The following is a 16,478-nucleotide window of genomic DNA, read 5'->3' as shown; positions in this document are numbered from 1 at the left end:
AGCCTTCTCCCAGAAGGTCTACAATCATGTAGCAGGAAGGAGTGTGGGGATTCTAGAGGTGTCGAATTCGTTTTGCGGGCCGAGGCCGAGGGTATTTCGCCGACCCTGGGGATGATGTTCAAGGTTAAAACTTGACCTACTTAGTAATTCTCAAAGGGAGAGCAGGAAGCCATCTCTCTCAGAAAATAAAGTAGAGCGATCAAGATACGTAGTACTGTTGTCGCTGCGGGATGAATTGTCCATCGACCCGGACGTTGCGACTCATCACATCCAACTCCCCAGCTGGCTGATTCGTTTCACCTTGACCTCTAAAGGATCCATTCATGCCTATTGAGCACCCGCTTCCATCCAGTGAGGAGAGATATAGCAGAAAGATGCCTAGATAGCAAAAAAGTAGGTCTTATGGTAAGTCCCTCAGATTAACTCTGCCAGCTCTTGGTTGTCCTTGTACTTGGTAGATACCATGAGAGTTTTGCAGCTCAGATACACGGAGGGCTGATCTTATCTAAGATTTGTCAAGGCTATCTTCCTCGCCCTTTGTCGTTTGTCGAGATCTATCTTCTCCCAGGGTGACTACTGACTCTATAGGGTAATCCACCCAGAGCAGAGGCGGACGAGACCTACACGACGAGCATGGATAGACAAAGTCTGGCAGCAAGTCTTTGCAATTGGCTCAGAGGAGGCTGCGAGGAATATTCTGGGCGTCGGCGTCATAATACTTATTTGACGAGAATCACTACATACTTGATAAGCCCCCCCCCCCCGGGGGGGTTCGAGCAACAAAATCAAAACCTGTATTTACATGATTTGGATACCCTTCGAGGGTTGGGAATGGCAGAGGGTGGATTTAAATCAGCCGTTACATCCTGCAAGTAGGACGTCCTTTCATGATTCTGTGATGAAGAGGTCCACGGTGTTGAGATGGTAGAGCATGTGCTTGTGCCATTCGACAATTCGTCGCTCTCCTCGCTTCCGGAGACCCCAGTCAAGACTCAGTCTTCTGCTCCCAAAAAGGTGATGGTGTCACGAGACATCATCTATTGGGTGGGCACTTTCGACCCTGTTGCGTTTCTGGAGTGGTTTCTTGCTGATGATACCCCGATGCATTCCGCCTTGCAGATTTCGAGCAATACCGGCTCCTTCGGCATCGAGCAAGGAATAAGCGAGAGAGAATCCACATTCCCAACGACGGAGGGGATGAAAAAAAAAAAAAAAAAAAAAAAAAAAAAAAGACGCAGGACCTACCCATGCACCGGTTCTTCAGAATGTTCCGTTGTCCGAAGACATTACAACGCGTCTCATCGTCCGCGAAATACGTCGATCTGCAAACAGAAATGTCGACGAATCGTCCCATTCGGTTTTTGGAGTCCTCCCAGGAGAACTGCACTAGCGTAGTCTAATCAATAATTACCAGGAGCACAAATTTAAACTGGTGGAGACCCGCTGCCGGGAGATGCGAGATGCGCGAGCCAAATCTCTTGGGTGGATACAGCGGATTGGTCCCAGGTTCTGAAATGGGGATCCTGCTGGGCAGTACTGGGCTCTCTGTGGCTCGATTTCTTCGTTCGTTGGAACTGATGGTCGACCGGGGGGCAGGCAACGGACGCCGTTCGTCTTGGCGACCCGCCTCGGTGATCGTCTGCATTGAATTAGTGTATTTGGTAATAGTGTCGACCATGGAGAGCCGTTTGGCTAGACCAGCCCACTGAAGCGAAGATTTTCACAGGCATTGGGCGAGACAGGCTGGGCCCCCTGGAAAATGCCAGAAAATCCTTCGTGCGGTTTTTGCCCACTTCCTTTTTCTTTTGTACATCGGGCTTTCGGACTTTCAGTGTTAGTTGGAGTCCGCAGGAACTGCGGTTATGGAGTTCATGGAAACGGCAAACAGCGAGGCGAGGCTGACCCACAGTTTCCGTCGTGCCTTCTCGTTTCTCCTTAATGAAATCGGTCGAGGAAGTCGTGGTGGGTGGTTGCTTATCTTGTGAAGGTTGTGACAATGGATGGTCCTTCCCTTCCGCGAGCGAAGGCGCGCCGAGGATTAAGGCTACAAAGTACATTTGATGGTGCTATGAGTTGCGCCTTCCAAGCAAAACATCAATTGATGCCATTTGATGGTGGGCGCACTCCTGCTTCATTGTCGTACGAAGAAGTCTGCGCCTGGCGTCTGTTGCAACTTCCCTGCTCGTCAAGGGGAGACGATATCAAATGCTTGCTGCGTGTTGCATGCTGCGTGTTGCGTGCTGCTCGGACATACGGACAGAAACCCTCGACGCTCGTGATCTAATTGTGCATCTACAAGTAAACTCCGAAGCACGAAGCTGGTGGAGTGCAGCTGTGCAATTGTAAGCGTCATCATTGATCTTGTACTTGCCAACTCTGGCCTGCAAAGGGAGGAACGAGTGAATGCAGCCAGACCAGTGCCCATTTCTCAGCCGTCATCTTACCCTGTGCCCAAGTGCCTCTCTTTCTTCCGACTTGGCTTACTTTGGCTAGGGACTGGGACCTCTCAAATTAAACGAGGGTTCCGCGACCGATGTGACGGGGCCCTTTCTACAGTTCCCCGCCTTCCGTCTCATTCCTCCCGTCTCGTCTCCCCTTGCCTTGATGACTTGCCTGACTGGACTTGTGCCCCCTTCATTCCTTGACCAAATTTCCCTGGCGGCCTTCGAAGTACTCGGCGAGGTACACAATCTGCGAATTGCCAATATCAATGCTTCAATAATTTTTTTTCCCCGTCTCTATTTCACCGCCCCTCGGGCATTTTTTTCCCTTTAACCCTTTAATACTGTCCTCATCCTCACCCGGCCGCCCTACAAGATTAACTTCCTTTTTTTCCTCTCTCAACCTTCTGATTTTACAAAAAAACAATTCCGCCCAATCCCGCGTTTTGCGAAGAACGGAGGACTTCTGTCTCCCCGCGCAAGATTGATCGTGTCGCTCCTTTAAGAAAAAAATCTTCCCCCTTTCCACAACCGACGTCATGGCGGCTAGCGAACCCTTCCCGATCCTTAATACCTCAGCCGACCAGCTACACACACCGTCCGGAGATGGAGCGCCGCGGAGGAGGAGGAAATCTAGTGTTATTGGCTCTGAGTTTAGGATAGGGGACCCTGACGCGAAGTCGAGGGGTGGCTTGGTTTCTGGAGATGGTGCTTCTCAGGTTCGTCTCAAGCTCCTCATTCCTACGGACCCTATCGTGGAATTGGGTCTCTTTCGCAGAAGCCAGAAACCTATTTTTTTTTTTTTTTTTTTTTTTTTTTTTTTTTATGCCGTTGGGAAACGGTGTTTAAAATGACGTGGTAACTTTGGCTAGACAGGGAGGGGTGGTTTGACCAAGACGAAAGTTGTCATGAAGCTTTTACTGACATGTGCCCCGACTTGACTCCAGACCGATGCGCCCAGACGACTCTCCAAGCGCCGCCGGGCCAGGGGCCTGCTCTCTCGCTTCCGACATGCTATAGCTCGCCATAACTGCATTCTTCCCGGCTGTCTCCTCCTCACCTTCCTCACGCTCTATGCCTTCAACCCCACCGAGTCGAATCCGATCCACCACTTCATCTTCCTCTCCTATCCCGAGCCCACCGAACCCGGCAAGCCCCAGCTCTACGGAAAAGGCTACTGGGATATTGCCTTTGTCGTCTTTTACACCATTGTCCTCACCTTCACCCGCGAGTTCTTCATGCAGGAAGTCTTCCGCCCCATGGCTCGCTTCGCTGGTCTTCCTCGTCGCAAAACCCCCCGGTTCATGGAGCAGGCGTATACGGCACTCTACTTCGGCATCCTGGGTCCCGCCGGAATGTACGTCATGAGCAAGACGCCCGTCTGGTACTTCAACACCCGCGGCATGTACGAGGATTTTCCCCACTGGTACCAGGAGGGAATTGTCAAGTTCTACTACCTCTTCCAGGCCGCCTACTGGGCCCAGCAGGCCATTGTCCTTATCCTCGGTATGGAGAAGCCTCGCAAGGACTTCCGTGAGCTCGTGGCCCATCACATCGTCAGTCTTTCGTTGATTGGCTGCAGCTACCGATTCCACTTTACCTACATTGGCCTGGCTGTCTACACGACCCATGATATCAGTGACTTCTTCCTCGCTGTAGGTTCTGCCCAAACTCTGAATTGCATCCCGTCCTATCTTGTCCGGAGCGGACGAGCTGGGCCCCCTTTTGTCCCTTTAACGCCCTTGACCGATATGATTGATGTTTTGTTGTACTAACTTGTTTATCTTCTCTTTCTCTGTAGACCTCCAAGACGCTGAACTATCTCGACTCGCCCATAGTTGGGCCATATTTTGCCTGTTTCATGGGCGTTTGGATCTACATGCGTCATTACCTCAACCTGAAGATCCTCTACTCTCTCTTTACCGAGTTTAAGACGGTCGGCCCCTACGAACTCGACTGGGCCGGTGGTCAATTCAAGTGTGAAATCTCGTTTTGGATCACCCTCGGTCTTCTCTCCTCCCTGCAGGCTCTGAACCTCTTCTGGTTGTATTACATTGTCCGAATCGCACTCCGATTCATCCGCGACAAGCACGCTACGGACGAGCGGTCTGACGATGAGGGCGAAGACGACGAGCCTGTTGAGGAGCCAACTCCCAACAAGGCTGCAGAGGCCAACGGACATGCTAATGGACATGCTAATGGACATGCCAACGGCCATGCTAACGGCTATGCTAATGGACGTGCTAATGGACATGCTAATGGACATACTGTTAAATCGAACTGAGCGGAACGAACCAATCGACTCGCCGGATTTGGGTTGATTGATTGATGTGGCCATGACGATGTTGTTGATTAGTTTGTCACAGGCGTATGATCTGGGAAACGTCATTTTTTTTTTCTCCTTCTTCTTTTCCCTTGCCTCCCTAAGCATTGTCGACTAGCGGGAATGAAGCACGCCCCCAGAGCGACCTAGAGGAGGGAGACGGACGTGTTGGGAATTATCATTAATACCTTGGACCCTTGAGACGAACGAAAGGGAGGGGTCTTGCATGGTGGGAAAGGGGGCCGCGAGATGGCGCGGAAGAGTGGTGGAGTTGATTCGCGAGTCACCGCCGACTGCTCTATGCAATCCATGTTCCAACTAGGGGCAGTTGGTAACCTTTTTCAACCTAATGAGCTCTTCACTCCACGACTTGGCGGCTCTTGTTCCTCGTTGGCGGCGTTAGACGGATACACTCGTTTTGGATGGAAAACACCTTTTTTTTTTCGGATGGAAACGGAATCTTAGCATAACCGGGGCCGATCGAAGAATCGGATGCACGACATCTTCCCCGCAAAAGGGGGGATATATTATCGACAGGAGGGGAAAGGAGGCGCGGTGCATGCATAGGTTGGGGATAATTATCTCCGACTGGATGCCTCCTCTGGTTTGCGACGCAACTCGCACATGTGGTCTTCTTCGCGGAGCCTCTCCGATATGGCGAGAAACCTATGCGTGTGCGAATATGGCTCCCCTCCTTTTCTCTCGGGCAACAACATGGGTAACGAGGTCGGCATGCGGCGTGTGGGCGGTCCCGGCACATAAAGCCTTCAACTTCCCTCTATATTGTCCTTGTAATTGTTTCTCCTTCGCTTCGATCGCTAGCATATTTCTTCTCATACAACTATAGAGGTATTTTAATATTAATTTATGGGACATGAACACTACTTCATACATTGACACACAAAAACCATGATGAGCTGAGCCCATTTGATGTTGTCTTAATTCTGAGTTGAGGCTCTTCGGGACCCTGGGTCAGACACTTGAATGATGATGACGGATGCACCCGGCTACTGAGGAAAATTAATTGGGGGATCAATTGATCCAACGCAGTTCAATTTCCCCTACTGAGGTCGGGGCGGTCTTCTTGTTTTGTTTCTCGGGAGAACAATGAGGCGAGGGTAGAGATACCGCCAGCCTGGTTGCAGGATTGTATCTGCACAAAACGTCCCGAAAAGAACTACATCTACAAGGCCATGTCTCAGAAACTGTGCGTCGGGTCCGAAGCCGAAAAAAAAGAGAGACACAAAAGAAGCAAAAAAAAGGGGGATCATGGGCCTCGAAAAGATCTCTATTCGCACACCGTTCGGGCTCTCTTTGGGGAAAAAAAGAACCTTCCGCGTGTCTATGCCGAGTTGAAGCGGGTCTTTTCAGCTTCAAACTTATTGAGTCAGTCCTTCGTACATCCCGAATTCCCCAGAGCCCCCCGGAGGAAACTGTGAAGCCTTGCGCGACACTCCCCCTCCACCACACCCGGACGCGCACCCCCTCTTCCCCCTCCCTCCCCACATATCATTTCTGTCACGCGGCTCTATTCACAGTCATAAGAATTGCCTCGAAGGTGGATGGAGATCGAGATTGGTGTGGTTGGCTCCCTCGTTTTCCTGTGGGACTCGGTTTTGCTTCTCATCTTTTCGACTTTCGTAGGTACCTTTAAGCAAACCGAGAAAACTAGAAACATCATGGACGATTAATACTTCGTACTCTTAGTTGTTAAACTAGGTAAATCCCGACTTCTCACGATCCTGGAAGAAGGGAAGGAGCTGTCGGACCACTGTCGAATCAAAAAACCTCTGGGAATCCAACATCGCTAAACCTTGAAGTTCAGAGAACACAAGAGTAACCGAGTTTGGCCGCCCAAAATGAAGGCGTCTGTAAAGAGCGGCTGAGAGACAACTGTATCTCTTCAATTTTTTTTTTTTTTTTTTTTTTTTTTTTTTTTTTCTTTATTTTCAGTGCGTCCCTTTCGTCGTTCTTTCCCCGTCATTATCCTCTGGACCCTTGAAATTCTAGACATGACGTAAGAGGGGTGTCGAGTATGAAGACGTCTAGGCGTGTACAAAGTATCGTTTGTACTTGTACCACTTTTGGAAAGACCCTGAATCAGGGTTCTCCAGATCTGGAATCCGCCACCCAAACACGAACACTCGCATAGATCCATCGTCACCACCACTTGACACTAGAGGCACGCATGACTTGCCATGGTACGTGACCACGAGTGCGAAAATATGAATACCGAGTACGGAGTAGTTTTGCTACTGGTAGGAGACAAACACAGCTGACGTTTGAGCCTCAGCGAGGAATGTCTCGGCATTGCCCAGAACCCTCGACACAGCCAAGGTGAGACGAGACACTCCTACGATGGCACGATGGTAGACACAGAGTGACGATGCGCAGTTTCTCGGTTAAATCATGCTTTTCTTTTTAATTTTCCTTACCTTATCCCCAACCCACCCTAATGCTAGAATGATCCAGTTCCAAAACAAAAAAATGGGGACCTAAGGTCCCTCCATCGATGATGGCAATAATGACAATGACGATGACGAAGGGGGATTGTGGCAAACCGAATTGAGATCGCAAAAAAGAGTCTTGCCAAGATGGAAGCCAGCAGAAATTACAGCCATGTTTCTGTGAAGACCAGCAATGCAGCGTATATGATCTGTTCCTTGTTTTTTCTTTACCCTTCACAGCAACATTTGGAAAACGAAATATAGGAAACATGAATGGTATAACTCACTTCCGCCCAATAATCAAGCCTTTTCAGTCAAAAGATTCCGCTCAAGGCTTCCCTACCGTATCGATTTGAAGGAGAAAGGGGAAAGAGGAGAAGGAAAAAAGTTGGGGAACAAGACGGCGATGGGTGATGAGAGCAAGGTAAACCATCCACACATGCAACATTGGACACAATAAGCCAGGAAAAAATTAGACTGAAGAAGAAGACGAAGGAGAGAACAAAAAATCATGCCGACATAAAGAAAGCCGAGGCGTCTCATCATCTCATTATACCAGTCATTTGTAGTTGAACTGGAGAGCAAAGAAAATCCGCTTCCTCCATTAAAGGCAACGACGTTCCCGTTGCACGACGGCCCTCGGCTGGGGTAGAAGGAACAGATATAGCCAGACATGTTCCAACAGTTCCTCGTTATAACTACTTCGGCCTTCCAATTGAAGTGGCAGGTCTACTTGTCCACTCATCGTGCGATAGAAGACAGTAGCGCTTGCAACATCAAAGTGGGGGCAAAAACAACGTTATCAGAAGAAACAAACGATCAGTTTCGCACAAAAAAAGGAAGAAAAAAAAAAAAGAAACAACATTCCCCCTCGGGATATCTAATGATATAATAACAACGACTCCTTAAAGCCAGCCGAAACGCCAGTTGAGATGCTTGCCGCAATGTGCTGCAGTGTATATGCATAGTCCGAGAAAATAACATGGACGAAAAAGAGGTGACAAAAAAGGAAATGTATGATCGTGAAGACATTTGTCATATTCCGAGATGAAAAGGCGCAAAAGAAGAAATCGAGGTCTAAACCGTCGTTCGTAAGAGTGGCGAGGGGATCGGAAAAGATTAGTGACTCAATATTAGGAGATCGAAGGTGGTGCTTGGCGAATGCTGTTAGAAAAGAAACGGAACAACACGGTTTCTGTTGATGTGAAAGGGAAAGCGTAAGAAAAAAAAAAAAGAAGAGGGAGAGAGACGGATTAAAATGGGTTGGAAATCATGGTGGTAACGAAATCGTCGTCCATGATCGTCCGGACGCGTTCGTTTCGTTCGAGCGGAGGGCTGTGACCCGCTGAAGCCTTTAATGTCGATCCATCTCGCTATGGAATGTGTGACTCGATTCTCCATCAGACGAGTGCTCGTAATCGATTGGGCTGACTGGTTTCGATTCGGACATCGGCGACACGTCTGGAAGAATAGAAGACGAGGCCATGCTGCTATATCCCTCGGACTGCACATCGAGATGCTTCCTGGTCGAGAGATTGGCCTGCTTCAGTAGTTTCAGACACTCGCGGTTAGCGGCACGTGTCGCCTGGGCTTGCTTCTCCCACATCGAAGTGTAGTAGCCGCCCATCTGAATGAGCTCCTCGTGCGTGCCCTTCTCGACAATCTCTCCCTGGTTTAAGACGATGATCTGATCGGCGTGGGTGATGGTGGATAGTCGATGCCTAGGAAAGTTAGCACATCAGTCATTTTGATTTTCCTGCGGAGCTGATGGCGCAACTTACGCAATGATAAGGACAGTGCGTCCTTGTCCAACATTCAAAACGCCCCGTTGAATCTGCTGTTCTGTCCGGGAATCGAGAGCCGAGGTAGCTTCATCAAGCATAATAATCTTGGGGTTCTTCAAGATGGTTCGAGCAATCGCCACGCGCTGCTTCTCTCCGCCGCTAAGACGAAGGCCTCGTTCACCGACTTTTGTCTCGTATTGTAGCGGGAATGCCATAATCTTGTCATGGATGCTGGCAGCCCTGCACGCTTCGTAGACTTCCTCGTCGGTACATCCGGGTCGCGCATACTTCAGATTATACATGAGCGTCTCGTTGAAGAGGATCGTGTCCTGCGGAACAACACCGATGAAGCGGCGAACGGAATCGATAGTTAGGTCCTTGACATCGTGGCCATCGATCTCAATGCTACCCTTGCTGCAGTTATAATATCGGAACATCAGACGAAACACTGTTGACTTCCCGCCACCGGATTCACCGACAAAGGCCGTGGTGGTTCCCGGCGCACATTCAAAATTGAGATCCTTCAGAGCTGGCTGGTTACCGTACGAGAACTTGACGTTTCTCCAGCGAATGTGGCCGTTGCACTCTGTCAGATCCTGCGTATGAGGAAGATCCTGGACACTCGGCTGGATTTTGAACAGCTCCAACAACCTCTCTCCGGAAATCAACGCCTGCTGGATGACACGGTAGAATTGGCTAAAGAAGTGGAGCGGGCTTTGCATTTGCTGAAGGTACGATAGCAAGGTAACAAATTCGCCGACGGTGCGGAAGCCGTTGAAGACTTGGAAGGCACCAACTGTGAGGGTAACGGCGAGACCAGAGACGAACACGACCGCCTGCACAATTGCCATCATGTTCGTGCCGTACGAGACCCTGGCTTCAGCCCGCTGGAAGTTGTCGATGGCCGATTCGTAGCGTCGGAACTCGTACTGCTCTGCGTTGAAGTACTTGACAGTCTCGTAACTGGTGATCGAATCATTTTTGACTGCCTCCTCTTCTCGGTCGGCATTCGTCATCTCGCGCCGCTGATCCGCTCGTGTCTGCGCCATCTTGATCGTGAGGTAAAGGTACCAAAATACATTAACTGTCACTATCGTGCCGTAGGTCGCATCAAAGACTCGGTTGAAGATGTAGATGGCAACGAAGAGATCGACAATCATCGGCAAAAGCTGGAAGGTGACCTGTTCGAGGAAAGTATTGATTGCGCCACCCTTGTTCAAGGCCGAGAGTACCTCGCCCGTCCGCTTGCCCAGATGGAAATCCAAGCCCAAGGAGTGGACGTGCTCGAAAGCAGCCGTCTCGAGCGCCTTGTAGGAGTACTGAGAAACCTTGACCCAGATGATGGAGCGAATGGAGCCAAGCAGACCTGCCTGTCCCTGTGTGAGCATCAAGAGATTAACACTGAAAAGTAAGATCCACGGCATGTCGTTCATCATCACGGCCGCGGCGCCACGGTCGTGCGCGTTCGCTAGTCGGTCGGTAACCTTGCCGATCTGGTACGGCAACATGATGTTTACGCCTCTCTGCAAGAGCAGGAGAATAAAGCAGACGAAGACTCGGAACTTCAACCAGAACGACTCTCGCGGCCAGAGATAAGGCCAGAAGAGGGTATATCCCCGTAGATAGTCCCACCAATTCCGCTTGGGCAGTTTCTTAGGCCGATAAAACGCCGCTTGCTCATCCCTGTAGAGACCTGTCGAGGTCTCGGCACAGTTCGCTAGAGTTCCAGCACTGCTAAGGCTGCGCTCGTGGTGACCATTCGTCTCATGTGTATGGTATGATCGGCCAAGAGTGGTCAGAAGTGGCGTCGTCTCCTCAGTGATCGTATCTGCACTGTCGGTTGATGCCATTCGATGTAGGGGTGGTTGGCTGAAACGACGGCTTCCAAAGTCTTCCTCCTTGGAAAGCACATCGGGATGGACCCTGCTCCACATGCATGCATAAATGGAGCATAGGCCAGCGAGGATACCAACACGAGTGAGGGATAGTCCAAGGTCAACCTGCTCCCAGATATCAAGGCACCTGCCACCAAAATTGCTACCAGTGTCGATGTGAAGGGATTTGCATCTCTCAGCACGCAAGAAGCTGTTGAGGAAAATGATAGCCTCAAGAACAAAGGCAATAATCCAGGTCAGGATATGGGCGATTCCAGGGCTCTTTTTCCATTCGAAGAGGGTAACTGTGAAGTAGAGGTATACACAGGCACTTCCGAGAACATAGACCTAGGAAAGAGGGAGAAAAAAGAAGATCAATGTCAGTAACGAAGACAATGAACAAGATCAGGCGCATTCCCAACCCCATCTCAAGTACACGAACAACCTCCCCAATACCAACCGTCATCCTTCATCCCCCACAATAGCCGAAACAGAAATTGGAGACTGAAGAACTTACCACCATGGGCTCGCCACACCACCAGTTTACCTGACCCCAAGGCAGGTCTCGGTTTGCTTTCCAGGAGTGAAGACCGATCGCGACGCCATTGGCAAAGAATGTGAGAGTGAGGATGACTGAGAGCAGCTGGAAGACTCTCTTCGCGTGGGGGCCAATGCTCGGAAGGTTCGACGAATCATGTTCGCTGGTGTATTCATGTTTCTTTTTCCTCTTTGTTAAGGGGAGAGGCTTTCCACCAGGTCCTGTGACGGTGGGTGCGACGGCATCCTCTTCGGTTTTGGAGGAGCGAATGCTGTAAGTCAAGGCGCTCACGATGAAGACAGCGCCGAGGATGAGGTAGTACCAGCGATAGATGAGTTCTAGGACGCCTTCGCTCTCCACCAATAGGCCTACCATGGAGGCGGCCTCCAATGGTCGGCTCTCGCGCTCGACTGCCGCCATTCTCGGCTGTGTGTTGTTTGTTGTTAGCAAAGAACAAGACAAAGATGGCACAGCATCGTTCGAGTAGAGGTCGGGGGAGGCAGCGGGGGATGATAATAATAATGAATTGCGAGGCTAAACAGAGGACAACGATGACGTGTATTGACTCACAAGGGAGGGGGGTGTTAGAGTAGTTCCAAGCCGCAGACCATCGCCCAGCCCGGTGATGTTGGGGAAGAAGAAGAAGAGTGAGGTTAAGATCTGGGCTGTGGTATTGGATCCACGCGAGGATTTGTTGGTACTTCGTAGACCCTTTTTAGTGGTGGCCAGGTGACTTTTTGCCAGTGGCGACAATTCGCTGCTAGGTAGCAAGGTCCCCTGCTGAGTGAGACTCGGAGAGGTTGAGAAATTGCCGCTTAGCGTCCCTAAAAGAGAGCTAGTGTGTCCGGAAACACTTGGGCGGAGCTGCTGGTACGAGGTTAGTTTTAGTGTTCGCCGAGAGGGAAGTGCGCCGGTCTGCAATGGACTAGTGAATAGTTCGACGAGGATGAGGGAACCAGTGTGGACGAGGATGGAATTGGTGAAGGGTTGGAGCCGGCCACTTGTGAGAGATCATGGTGCTTTCGAAGCTCAGGATAACACTTACAGGATACGAATGTTCGGAGAATACTCTATCACCGAGTCAGTCTTCTCTTTGCTCTCTTTCAGTCTTTCTTTTCTTCTTCTTTTTTTTTTTTTTTCGCTTCTCGATCGGGGCGAGCCCGGATGTTGAGGTTGTGGATCAAAAAAATGGTACCAACAACAATAATGGAAACAATAGTGAATGTACAAGTACTATGGCTCTTGTACTTGGTACCCCTGCTCAGTCGCATGCAACCTCAGCGTAGCGTAGGCGTGTGCAGCAGTGGTACGTATAGTAGTTAGTGGGAGTGCAATAACACAGTCGCTATAATGACCCCTGAACGAGGAGGCTGACACCCAGTGGGTTTAGGTTGAGGGGGGGGGTGTCGGAATAGCGAACGGACAGGCGTGGAGGGGTGTGGGGCCTGAACAGGGCAGTGGCAGTGCTGATGTCCTGCAACACGGTACCGGAACTAAGTACCTCACGACGGCTGGATCGATGACTTCGTAGATCACGGATGAACTAGGAATCTAGGTCGATGTGCACAAGACACAAGACACAGGGTTTTTATTCCAAGTGCTGGCGCCTTGGAATTGTTTGTCACTGACCCTTGATATCTGCCCGATTCGGCCTACCCGAGTCAATTGCAATTGCTGGGATCAGATCGCAGGTCGAATCCTGACAGTCTGTGAGGCTTTGGCTGCGGAGAGTTGACAGCCGCTTTTCAGCTTGGTTGTGTTCCGGAGCTGTGGGGATCAGCGAGGGCGTGTCGTAGGATCGATGGGGTTTGGCTGCGGTGGTGAGTGGTGTGGGGAATCGGGATTGGATATTTTTGGTCGATTGATCAATGATGAATAGGCCCGACGATAAGGTTCTGTTTGGGTTCAAACGTTGGGTGTTTTTTGTCGGGGAGAGTGTGAATAAGGAAGAGCAGGAGAAGGAAGATAAAAATAAGAAGAATTAGGTGAAGAGGAAGCGACTGGGAGGAAGATCATTCGGAGGATACTAGATCAGCCGTAAAAGAACGAGGTGCTCCTTCCTTCGAGTAAGAATACGGTTGGCAACGAGTTCGCAGATTCGAGGAAAGAGCGGATGGACACCGTCTGGGAAACAAAGAAGGAGCCAGGCGGACCAGGAGGTGAGGGCAAGAAGAACGAGTGTAACGGCTTTGAGTGAGGTATAGATGGCAGGCGGGATGGGGTGTTAGACGATTTTGTTCAGCATCTGGGTTGGCGAATGGAGTCGAGCGTCCAGTTAGTCTTGCATTGGTTGTCCGTCTTCGGTGTGCCCGATTCACATACGAATACCTCGAGATAGGATGGACAATGTACAGGCGGTGTCTGATGGACAAAATTGAGGTCGGTCACGAATTTCCTGGAATAGGTTTTCACGAGGTGAAAAACAGAATATGCTATGGGAGATCGAAAAAGGAAAATATTTGGAAAGCCGTCCTTAAACTCGGGAGTGGAAAAGTGGGAGCCGAGAAATAGATATACGTCCCGAAGTCTGCAGCCACAAGAACGGTGAGACGTCCTCAGACATTCAAGGAGTCTCGAACTAATCTTCTATCGGGTCATGGTCTAATACGCTTATTTATCAATTGAACACAGCAGCGGGATGCAAAAGCACGCAAGTAATCAATATGTTATAATAGCGCAGTACTTCGTACTTCTTGGGGAAACATTTGATCAAGAGCCCGCAAGGATCAATTTGACGGGACTTTTCAAGAGCGAATTCCGGAGCAGACAGCACAGTATTTGACCCGAGTTACAAGGTACTTGCGGTGTACGGAGGACGAAGCACGGGAGTGTACAAGGGAAAGGAAGCGAGTGAGTGAGGGGTGTATAAATGGCATGACGAGGTAGTGTACGATGCATGCAGAGAGCCTGATGCTGATGGAGGGCTGAAGAAGAGAATTGCTCGCAGGAGAAGGGTCGTTTTGCGTCTGTTGTGAAGGACAGCAACCAGGCAATACTTCGCCAGCGATGTCGCGACTTTTTGGGGACCCCGGGACGGACGGTACGTACCCATCGAACAGCGGCGCCGGGCAATAAATGAAATTCCATAGTCCTGAGTTTGAGCTCCGCTATGGGTAGAGTTTGAGATATCTCGACCTCTGACCTCTCGACTATTAATATATCGCCCGTTTGATCGTTGAAGAGCCAGACTACCCACGGATGTTACGACTGCTGGGGTAGCCCTCCATACGCTAGTTTTGGTGGAGAAACTGGATCCGGGAGTCTACCATGGATCGCTTCGCATTCAAGGTCAAATCCAAATCCCCGTCAGTTCCCAGCATGACCGCTCAAGTGCTCGGCTATTAGTCAATTGCACCCGCCATAGCCCGCAGGTGAGGTGAGGTGGCCTTTCGCTATCCGCCTCCCTGTGTCGCCAAGAGGATAGGGACTGGCTGTTCTGATGCCGAGCAACCACTAATAGCCAATTCCAAATGCCTAGTCTTCAACGTCTTGGGATCTCACTGGGTCCATTACCCCGTTAGGAGATATTTTGTATCACGTGTTCTAGAATCCTTGTGATGCGCAGCTTCAGGCTCCAATTGTCCTTGGTTGAAATCGTCATCATGGAAGACCCAGCGACTAGGCCGTAGTTCAAGGGCGGCGATGAGATGGGAGACCTCCCTTCAGCAACTCCCCTTGAGGTTTGTGATGCGGACAAGACCCCGAGTCGGGCACCAGGCCGCCGTCCGTGTCTCAATGCTACGGGAATCACCTGTGCGCTCGCTGGTTACAGGTGCACGGGAAGGCGACCAGCAAGTCCCCGCCTCCTCAGATAGAGAATCTTCATGTACTCAAGCACGTTTTGCCATCAGTCGGTAAAAATAACCTATTTCTCTTCCCGCGTGCTCCTCGACCAGATCCTACGCTGAGGTAACACATGTTTTGTTTTGATAGGACTAAAGGATCAATTGACTTTTGGTTCTCGTAGTGCGAGGTTAGACGGGCATGACATTCAGGCACAGTCTTTGCTGCGCTCTTGATTTAGAGTTTCGATTTTTCTAGATCGAGTGGGAGGGTAGGGCACTTCCCTTTTCCGCATCAATTAATGAGATAATTGTGATGGATTGATGCGGAGCCGGCGCCGTCTTCCGGGATGCAACATGGCCAATGTCGACTGTTCTCTTGTGAAATGACTCGTCATCTACCCACTCGATGATATTGTGATAGGATATCACGCGGTTTTTGGGTGGCCCAGATCGCTGGTCCACTCGGCCGGTATCATGCCCGTATCTTTTGATCGGAACTGGGGTGTTTTTCATGCGGAGAGCTCACGATGCGTTCTTCTTGGAGGCTCTCCCCAGACCCCAGACACGCGCTCGTGCGTAGTAGAGGATACGAGGAAGTCTCGGCTTGCCCTTACAAGGCGTAGTCTGGGTTTGACGGCTAAATCTTGGAGGAGATACAGATACACGCTGTAAGACTTCGTAGAGTTCCACGACTCCCAACGCACAGGTCGGGTAAAACATTAACCGTTAGATCTCTCGACGAAGCGGGACGGTATTCGGGACCTAAACGGAGCACACGCAGCCAGGCGGATGAGTGAGGCAAGCCAACTGGGATCAACCCAGACTTGACATGCATCGTCCGTCCCATATTGAACACCGCCAAGTCTTATACTGCGTAAGCCAGAGAGAACTTGTTGACAGCCCGAAGGCTTTCCCGCCGGCCCCCAAGAATGACCCTTTTTGGGGGCTCAATTTTAAGTTGTACCTCGTAATTACATCAATCGACTGCCGGGCCCAAGCACCAGGGTCAACCAGGCGAAGATGTCCCTCGAATCGACCACTGCATAGATGACGGGCTGGCGAGCTCGTCTACCTCATACTCAAGTTTCAATTACGACATTTTGGAACCCACCAAAGGCTGGGGAATTTCCGACTGAAGGAAGAAAACGCGTGGCCGTTTGATGTGCACATAAGAAATGGCCCTTAAACATCATACCGGAGTCGGAGTCTGACTTGTCTAGCAACATCAATCAATTGTATTAACCGTCCCTCTCTGTTTTCGTCTCTGATATTTCCCCGACTTCTTT

At 50.3% G+C, this 16,478-nt stretch overlaps 2 protein-coding genes across 2 annotated transcripts; one reads left to right on the top strand and one right to left on the bottom strand.

The window, feature by feature from the left end:
* Positions 1-2,980: 2,980 nt before the first annotated feature.
* On the top strand, positions 2,981-4,725 carry SAPIO_CDS7803 (uncharacterized protein; the record flags this gene model as incomplete). Its single annotated transcript, XM_016789594.1, has 3 exons — positions 2,981-3,160; positions 3,389-4,096; positions 4,243-4,725. The coding sequence occupies 3 exons, from the start codon at positions 2,981-2,983 to the stop codon at positions 4,723-4,725; spliced, it is 1,371 nt and encodes a 456-aa protein (XP_016641421.1).
* Positions 4,726-8,565: 3,840 nt separating this feature from the next.
* SAPIO_CDS7802 (uncharacterized protein) lies at positions 8,566-11,827 on the bottom strand (the record flags this gene model as incomplete). The annotated part of the gene is made up of 3 exons (XM_016789593.1): positions 8,566-8,932; positions 8,993-11,217; positions 11,387-11,827. The coding sequence occupies 3 exons, from the start codon at positions 11,825-11,827 to the stop codon at positions 8,566-8,568; spliced, it is 3,033 nt and encodes a 1,010-aa protein (XP_016641420.1).
* Positions 11,828-16,478: the final 4,651 nt, after the last annotated feature.

The sequence above is a fragment of the Scedosporium apiospermum genome (assembly GCF_000732125.1).
Source record: "Scedosporium apiospermum strain IHEM 14462 chromosome Unknown SEQ_SAPIO_0110, whole genome shotgun sequence".
In the NCBI taxonomy this organism is placed as follows: domain Eukaryota; kingdom Fungi; phylum Ascomycota; class Sordariomycetes; order Microascales; family Microascaceae; genus Scedosporium; species Scedosporium apiospermum.
Note: the sequence above shows the minus strand (reverse complement) of the source record. Positions and strands in the feature narration are given on the sequence as shown.